Below are 9,354 nucleotides of genomic sequence, written 5' to 3'. Positions count from 1 at the left end.
AGATCAAATACATAAAGTAGTATGTGAATACAAAAAACATCATTCCACTTGCATTCAAAAAGATTTGTAGTCATGACAACACTAGAACTTTTGGATGCAATAAAAAAGATAGACATGAGTTTCAACTAGATTTAAAGTTTTACGAAAAAAATAATAAAATCATATTTCACTAAATTGTCAACTTTAAAAATTTAAGTTTGTTTTTAAAAAATATTTTCAACTTTAAAAAAATGGAGGATAACTAACCTGAATAATTCAAAATCCATTAATTTTCGTTCGGCTAATTTCACACCTATATGTAAGAGTCAAGGAAAATAAAAATAAACTATTAATCCTAAAATGAATCTTCATTTTTGTGGTTACACAGTAAAGAAAATCCTAAGGATAATAAACCAAATAATTTATTCAGAAGAAAGCAAAAATATACTTTGACAAATTAAGCTTGCTAATTAAAAATAATATATGAAATTATAATTGCAAAAGATAATTACCTCAAAGCTTAAACTACACTAACATGCCTCCCGGCTCCCACTAATTCTTCAACCGAGGCAATGACTCTAAAATAAAGAAAATTTTAGTGTGATTTTATAGTGTTATAAATTTGTATATTAAATAATTGGAGGTTATAAATATGAAAGGTTTGATAGTTATGAATATTATTAATACTGATTAAGAATATAATTCATGCAATTGAAGAGGTATGAATTAAGATGATTTTGCAAGAAAAAATAATTGAAAGAAATGAGAAAAAAAAGTCTAAAAAAGGGAGGAAAAAAATAAATATGAATGGAGGCATAGAGAGGTGTCACATCACCTTCTCTATGTTCCTCCTTTATATATATACTAGACATCGGAGCCCGTACTAGCACGGGCCCAATATGTATCATTTTTTGTTTCAATTTATGTGACAAAGTCAAAATTAAAGAGTTAATCAAACTTTAATATTAATTTAAAATAGTTTAAATTTTTAATTATTGTTAACTATGGTAAAAAAAAATAATTATGTCTTTTAACATTCTAAATTGTTAATTATTGTTGTATGATTTGTAATATCTTTTACGCAATTTTGAAATAATAAAGGTTGTTTCTTCTTTCTCAATTTATGTGGTACTAATAAAATTTAGAGATTCAATCAAATTTTTTTGTCTTGAAAATATTCTATTGTTAATTACTGTAAATTATTGTACTTTCTAAGTAATTTTCAAATAATATATATTATTCCATTTGTCCCAATTTATGTGTCATCGGTAAAATTTGAAAAGTCACAGATCTTTTATATATTTTTATATCTTTTAAATATTTAAGTAATTAATTATCGTGATTCATAATATTTTATACAATTATTTAGTATAGTAAAAGAAATTTAAAAGAAACAAACAAAACGAATTCATCATAGGAAATTATCAAAGCATCATTCAATACATCAATAATGGGTCCAACTTTTTGTTTTTAAGAAATTGCACATTCGAAGGATATTTTTGTCCAAAGTGGAAATATTGTGTAAAAAATGTGTATTTATTGTGATTTTGAATGTTTAGTGGGGTAATAGGACGCACGCAAAGGTAAGGTGTCTTTTTGAAAATCTGGGACAACTTCAAGTATCACTTAATGTTTTTTTCTCAAAATCTAATTTACTTTCGTAAACTATGTGTCAGATCAAAATCAGATTAACAAATTCAAAAGGAATGAGTAATAAATAGCTTGTTAGCTTTTGGTTGAAAGCTAACAAGATAGTTACAATGATAGTTGGATTGTGGCTTATTATATACTAGATATATATATATATATTTGTAGATTTTCCAAAAGACCATCCTCTATAAATTTGCTTAATTATATTTCGATACAATGAACTTCTTTCTACATACAATACAAATTTTTAACTGTTAAATCACTTTGTAATAAAAAGTTGCAAATATTCTGTCTAAATGAAGCTGCAAGGCATGTTCTCAAAAACATGCAGCTATTCAAGATCCTTCGTCCATCGAAGTACTCAAATATATAAATAGCTTCGAAACTCAAATTTTAAAATGTCATATCGCAAACGTGAATTATTTTGAACAAATAATATATCAAAAGACTTAAACTATCGAGAGAAGCTCACATCTAATAATTATGATGTTCAGAGGAGGTTGATCGAAATTGAAAAAATTAAGAACAAAACTAAAGTTGGTTAATTTAATTTCTTTGCAAGACGAAACATGTTACATGGATAATGATCTCCTTCAATTGTGGAGATTGGACTTGCGTGGACATTTGACATGTATAGTTGGCATGTCGTGAAGGGTAAAGCTACCTACATATGGGATCTGAATTTAGTAGATTTTGTTCAAATAGTATATTCATTTTAATAAATTAATCAAAAATATGTACAAATATTAAATTTTTAAAAGGAAAATTACGCGGATAGGCCACATATACTAGTTAATTAGCTTACATAGTTATAGTTTGAATAATTTACGGTTTGCAGCTAAATTTTAGTTGTAATTATGTCACTTATACATTTACAAAAATAGATTATATATACAATATTATTACAGTTATACAAATACAACTAGCCTCTCTCCACTCTCTACCCTCTCTCGCTCGCCGTTCTCCTCCCTCTCCCAATCTCGCTAGCCAGATATACAAATGCATATGTATATCAGTTGCATATATATAATTATCTGACTGATATACATATACAGTTAGTCTCTCTCCACTCTCTGCCCTCTATCGCTTGCCTCTATCCCAATCTCGCTCGTCTCTCTCCCCCTCTCCCAATCTCGCTCACCAGATATACAAGTACATGTGTATACCAGTTACAAATATACAATTGTAAAAATAGATATAGTTTGAATAAATTACGATTTGCAGCTAAATTTTAGCTGTAATTATGTCACTTATACATTTACAAAAATAGATTTTATATATATATATATATATATATTATTACAGTTATACAAATACAATTAGCCTCTCTCCACTCTCTACCCTCTCTCGCTCGCCGTTCTTCTCCCTCTCCCAATCTCGCTGGCCAGATATACAAATACATATGTATATCAGTTGCATATATATAATTATCTGACTGATATACATATACAGTTAGTCTCTCTCCACTCTCTGCCCTCTCGCTTGCCTCTCTCCCAATCTCGCTCATCTCTCTCCCCCTCTCCCAATCTCGCTCACCAGATATACAAGTACATGTGTATACCAGTTACAAATATACAATTGTTTAACAGATATTCATATACAATTCGATAGATAGACATATACAATTTGCCTCTCTCCACTCTCCTCCCTCTCCAATCTCGCTCGCGTCTCTCCTCTCTCTAATAAATAGCTACGAATCGTAATTATCAAATTATAGTTATGGAGTATAATTAAGTTATTTTTGAGTGGTTATAAGCAAAAAAAATTCCAATTTAAAATCCTAACTATAGATTTCTCATTTGGCCACAATATGTTAAAAAATAAAAAGTGTCCATGTGAATTAATTACAATGTATTTTCCAGGAAGCTCATAGGACTATTGTTTTTCTTGTCATATTAATAAGTTTAGCGTCAACGACTCAACATCCTAATTACTTTCTGAAGTCACCAATGCCTTCCCGTATGGCTTTAACTTTTTTTTAAAATAGTTTTTAAAAGTATTTTTTTTAAAGTCGAACTTTAGTAACTTTTAAGTTAAAAAATAAAAAGTAAGGAAGTAGCTACTTGTAACTTTTAACTTTTTTTTAAAGTCATTTCTAACTTATTTTAAGTTATTTTCTACTTTGTCAAACACTCCCAAAAACAAAAAAAAATAAATGACTTAAAAATAGATTTGACCAATTGTAAAGTCAATCCAAACAGACTCTAGACTTTCATTTTAGGAATAATAGCCTTCTACTAGTTGAATAAAGCTGGGTATATGTACTGGTTGTAAAAGATAATGAAATTCATAATAATTGTGTATCCAATACATAACTATGAACATGTTACATACTAATTTGTGTTTCAATAAATTAGGGTTATGTATCAAAATTAATATTTGAAAAGGATATATTGTACACGATAAAATTGTAATGGATCATAAAGGTGAAACAAATTAATTATACATTAATTTAAGAATCAAAATCAACTAGATACATTAAAAGATTCGATGAAAGCAACAAAAAATCAAAAAAAAAAAATCAACAATTTGATCTGCTAATAGCAAAAAAAAAAAATGATGAAGAAATCCTTCCACACATTCTCCTTTGCTTTGTATGAACTCATGTAGCTTTTTTCTCACTTTCAACAATGGCGTCACCCATGGATCTCGACTCAAAGCCCTTACCGGAGCCACCAACAACTCTTGATAAAATGGTAATGTATCATAATGTTGAAACAAATGCATTATACATTAATTTAAGAAATAAAAACAACTATATGCATTAAAAAAGTGAACTCATATTTATCATAAAAAGATGAAAAACAAAAAATCAGAAAAAAAAAAGTCATCAATCTGATCTGCTGAAAACAAAAAAAAATGATGAAGAAATCTTTCTACACTTTCTCTTTTGCTCTGTATCAACTCCCGTAGCTTTTTCTCACTTTCAGCAATGGTGTCACCCATGAATCCCGACTCAAAGCCCTTATTGGAGCCACCAACAACTCAACTCCCCCCCACCCCTTTTGGGCGTTTTTCCACAATCGATTTTGAAGTTGAAGATGCATCCTTCTTCAACTAAATTTGTAGATAAATATTTAAAAGTTAAATTATTAAAAAATATAAAATTATGTCTTTTTTTTTAGATTGAGTGAATAATATAAACTAGGATAGAGAAAATACATATTAGACATGAATTATACATTTATTATATCAGCTATTTTTATTTTATACAGTTGGATGATGTCGGGTTCGAAAGTGATTAGGGTGTCATGCAGAAGCTTACAATTGCAAATCATATGTTGATAAATCAGACGACAAATAAAACTATAATAAAAACATATTATTGATATAGTTTGGTCAAGCGACCTACATATTATAACACTAATATTGAAAAAACATAACTATGTTTAGGAAAAAATCTCCCCATAAACAAAAATATCTAAACGACTACATTGTGGATTCTATTGTTGTTTTGTTATGAAAATATAGATCTTCAATTTATAGATCTCAAAACTTTTTCTTTAAGGAAAGAATAAACCAAATATGGAAGAAAATTATATTTTCCTTTCAGAAAAGTAAAAACATTTATGGTAATGTTTTGTCTTTTCTTTTAGGAAAAAATAAACTTCAAATAAGGTAAGAAAATTATGACAAAATCCTATTATTTGATTATTCTGCTTTTTCTTTCCTTCGTTTGGCACAACTCATTCTTCAATTCCAACTCAACCCATATAATTTGGTTGATCCGTTTTTTACCGGGCTCACCCAACTGTAGTAATTAAACTGATCTGGCCATATGGATACCTGTAATGGAAAGGGGTCATTTGCACTTTTTTCCCTATTTTGTATTGATCTATAATTTCTTACCTTTAAAGTAGATAAATTTTATATGAAGCATAAATTTATATTTATATCATAATATACTATAAATTATGCATTACATCCTTAAAGAACTTATGTACCGCTAGATCAGACATCAACCTATTTGAAGGTCAAACTATACAATTAAATGATAAAAGGGAAAATTTCACATTTCATCGCTCACCAAAAATAATTACGATCGTTATTCACATATATACAAAGAAAAAGAGTATTTTATATTATATATATACATAAAAGTGTCCATGTAAATTAATTATAAAGTCTTTTCAAGAAAACTCATAGGAATGTCCCTATTATTTTTCGTGTCATATTAATAAGTTTAGCATGAACGTCCCAATTACTTTTTGAAGTCACCAGAGAGGCAAAGACTTGGACTTTCTCTTTAGCAATAACAATATTTTCGAAAAAGGGTCAAAATGCTTTTGAATTATGCGAAATTGAATTAAAATAGTTTGGTCTAAAAGTACCCGTACTTAATGTTTTCTTCCGTTTCTTAATCTTCTCCAGCAAAATCATCTGTAGAACTCGTCTCTGTAATTCCCCATTGCGTTCCCAAAGATTTCAACACTTCTAACTGGAAAAAACAATCATGCTTTCCCTGCTGGATGCTAAGAATGTCACTGTCAAGTTTCTGGATCAAAGGGTGCGTTATTATGTAGACAACAACTAATTTTCCAAATTTGAGTATGAACCGAAATTCTCACATATGGTCACTCAAGTAATATTTTTTAAAAAAAAATAATGAAAAAGTAACATAAGTATAATGCGAAAACAAACAGCATTTTCACTTTAATCAAATGTATGAGTACTTTATGCACTTATAAAGCCAAATTTTCACTAGGCTAACACAATTCCAATTGGACTTCTTACTGAGTGCCTATTAGAAGTCCATTTCAAGAATCCATCAACAACATTATTATTTGAGCTGTTGGTTGTTTTGGAAAATGTCACTTGGTATGTTAACTTCTGGTTCAACCGGGAAAAATTTAGCTCTGTGGGTTCAACTTCCACGACAACGCCTTTTGGTGAAGCTACCTCCACTTTATAAGATGATGTAGCGTCACCAACGTTGGTCACAGTTCTGGTATATGTCTGAGGAGTTGATCCAAGTCCAAATATGGAAAATGAAGGATAGTTTAGTTGTGCTTCAGGGATACTTTTCACCTTCAAACAATTCACCTGACGTTGTAACATTTTACCTATCTCTTGATTGGTGTAGCTTAAACCACAAAAATAAGGTACATACTCCTCAAATGGGGTATCATAAACTAGTCCTGGATCATTTGCCCTCGATGGATTAACATGTCCTGCACCAATTGCATAGATATCAGCAGGAAGGAGCCTTTCATCGAGTATTGGACTACTGGCAAGGTTTAATGTGTCAGCGGTTGTCATGATTGCAGACTTAATAACAGCAGGAGACCAATCAGGATGTGCACTCTTCAGCAGAGCTGCTACGCCACTAAGGTGAGGGCAAGACATTGAGGTACCTGATATAATATTGAATGTGGATTTGGTGTTCTTGTTGTCATCCACGGAGGTAGGCCAAGCAGCAAGGATATTAACACCAGGACCGATTATGTCAGGTTTCAAGATTCCAGGACTAGCTCTACTTGGTCCCCGAGAAGAAAATCCAGCAACAATTGGAGCATTATTATCTCCAATTATTGTTCCTTGGAATGTGATTGTAGCAACAGGGTTTAATGTTGAGTTTGTATAAGCACGAATTCTTAATCCATCTGCAGCTGAAACATCCAATGCTGGAAGAACATGAGCATCAGCTGATTTAGTGACACCATAATGTGACGGTTTGATGACAATCATGCCAACACCTCCAGCATCCTTCACAACTTGTCCTTTATCAACATTGGCTACACCACCGAATGCTAAACATAATACTATCTTTCCTCTTATAGCAGGGTCAGTGAGTGACCCTGGTCTGCAATAAGGGGTTTCAGATTGATCTTTTGAAGCATCAAATAGAGTGAAGAATGTCGAGTTGGAAGTCTTTGGACGATAAGCAGATTCCCCTTCAAATTCCTCCCCATTTCCAAGCTTAACAGTAGCTTTTATCTTCCTATCAAGCGTGCTGGCACCTACTGTAAGAATCCAAGGGGCTGTGTTTCCTGCTGAGGCATGCAAAGGACCACTATTTCCAGCAGAGCAACTTACAAGAATCCCTCTTTCCGTTGCACTGTACGCCCCAATAGCAATACTGTCTGCATAGAAAGGAACTGATCTTCCACCAAGGGACACTGAAAGAATATCTACGCCATCATCTATAGCTGAATCCATGGCAGCTAAAATATCACTGTCAGAACAACCATCAGAATTACACACCTTATATATGGCTATGTGGGCAAGAGGGGCAACACCAACAGCAGTGCCATTTGCATTGCCATATACATTAGCACCTTTCACAAAGGCTCCTGCAGTTGTGCTTGCTGTGTGTGTACCATGTCCAATACCATCTATTGGGGAACCATTGCCAAGTTGGTAGGACCTTGCTCCAATGAGCTTGTTGTTACACTTGTTCATGAAGTTGGACTCACAAACTCCTTTCCACTTAGCAGGCGGAGGAGGCATCCCAACGTCACTAAATGAAGGATGGTCAGGAAGAATTCCAGTGTCTATAACTCCGATGATCACGCCTTTCCCATAGTTGGAATCCTTCCATACACCCAAGTTCTGCTGCAAACCAAGAAAACTTGGAGTATGAGTAGTATCCAAGGACAAAACCCTCTGTTTCTGAGCAGAGACAAAGCCGTGTTTCTTCTCCATTTCCTTCACTTGTTCTGCAGTTAATCTTGCTGCAAAGCCTTTAATCACATTGTGATAGGAATAGATCATGCTCGCAGCCTCTTCATTTCCACTCGAGCTAATTGCGGTAGTAGTTTTAGGCAAAAAAGAAAGGTAATAGCTATCTAAATCCGTTAACGATGATTGAGTAGTAATTAGGCTTTCAGGGGATTCAACATGGACTATATAAGTCTCGAGATCACTCTGAATAGTAGGCCATGGGAAAGAACAAAAGATGAAAACAAGAAGGATTTTCAAGAATCCCATGGCTGCAAATACAAGAACTGATGATGTATTTGGAAAGTGTATTTGATGAATTTTTCTGCTTTGAAACGACTGTCTATTTATAGTGCTTATTTGTTCATGACTTTATTTAGCTAGTGGAAAAAAAGAATAATGTGGACAAGATAATTAAAAGTAATAAAAGATAAGAAAATAAAGGACACTAAGGGTGTGTTTGGTATGAAGCAACCAATTTTTTCATGTTTGGTTTGGTTGGGTTAAATGTTTTCCAAATCAACTCATTTTCCTCAAATTTAAGGACAATGACTTTCCTTCAAAACTTAAGCAAAACATTTTCCAAAATTTTCTTTCAACTTCAAATGACAATTTATTTTTTTGTTGAAAAAATCAATTTATTTTGTTCCTACCCTCAAACCAGCCCCCCATAAAAAAAAATTAAAGCTTGTTTTTTTAAAAATGTTTTTAACTTCAAGTTTTTACCCCACCCTCACCCCTACCCCCAGCCCCCTACCCCCCCAAAAAAAATATGAAAATTTGTTTTTAAAAGATATTTCTAATTTCAATTTTTTATATTTTACCCCCCCACTCCCCCCAAAAAAAATTTAAGTTTATTTTTAAAAAATATTTTCAACTTCAAAATTTCATTTTTTCACCCTACCCTCGAACCCCACCCCCCACTCACCCTCCTCCCCTACCACCCCCCCACCCCCCAAAAAAAAATTTAAGTTTGTTTTTTTAAAATATTTTCTACTCTAGTAAAAATAAAAGATATTTCTCAAAAATATTTTTCATTCATAAATCAAAAGGAAAATGCATAAG

General features: G+C 32.0%; 1 protein-coding gene across 1 annotated transcript; it reads right to left on the bottom strand.

The window, feature by feature from the left end:
* Window positions 1-6,243: 6,243 nt before the first annotated feature.
* On the bottom strand, window positions 6,244-8,609 carry LOC125827151 (subtilisin-like protease). Its single transcript, XM_049506509.1, has one exon. It carries the CDS (start codon window positions 8,557-8,559, stop codon window positions 6,331-6,333), a length of 2,229 nt encoding a protein of 742 aa, XP_049362466.1. The 5' UTR covers window positions 8,560-8,609; the 3' UTR covers window positions 6,244-6,330.
* Window positions 8,610-9,354: the final 745 nt, after the last annotated feature.

The sequence above is a fragment of the Solanum verrucosum genome, unplaced genomic scaffold (genome assembly GCF_900185275.1).
Source record: "Solanum verrucosum unplaced genomic scaffold, falcon-dt-bn FXZP01000060.1, whole genome shotgun sequence".
NCBI classification, from domain to species: Eukaryota; Viridiplantae; Streptophyta; class Magnoliopsida; order Solanales; family Solanaceae; genus Solanum; species Solanum verrucosum.
This window is presented reverse-complemented; position numbering and strand designations above follow the sequence as displayed.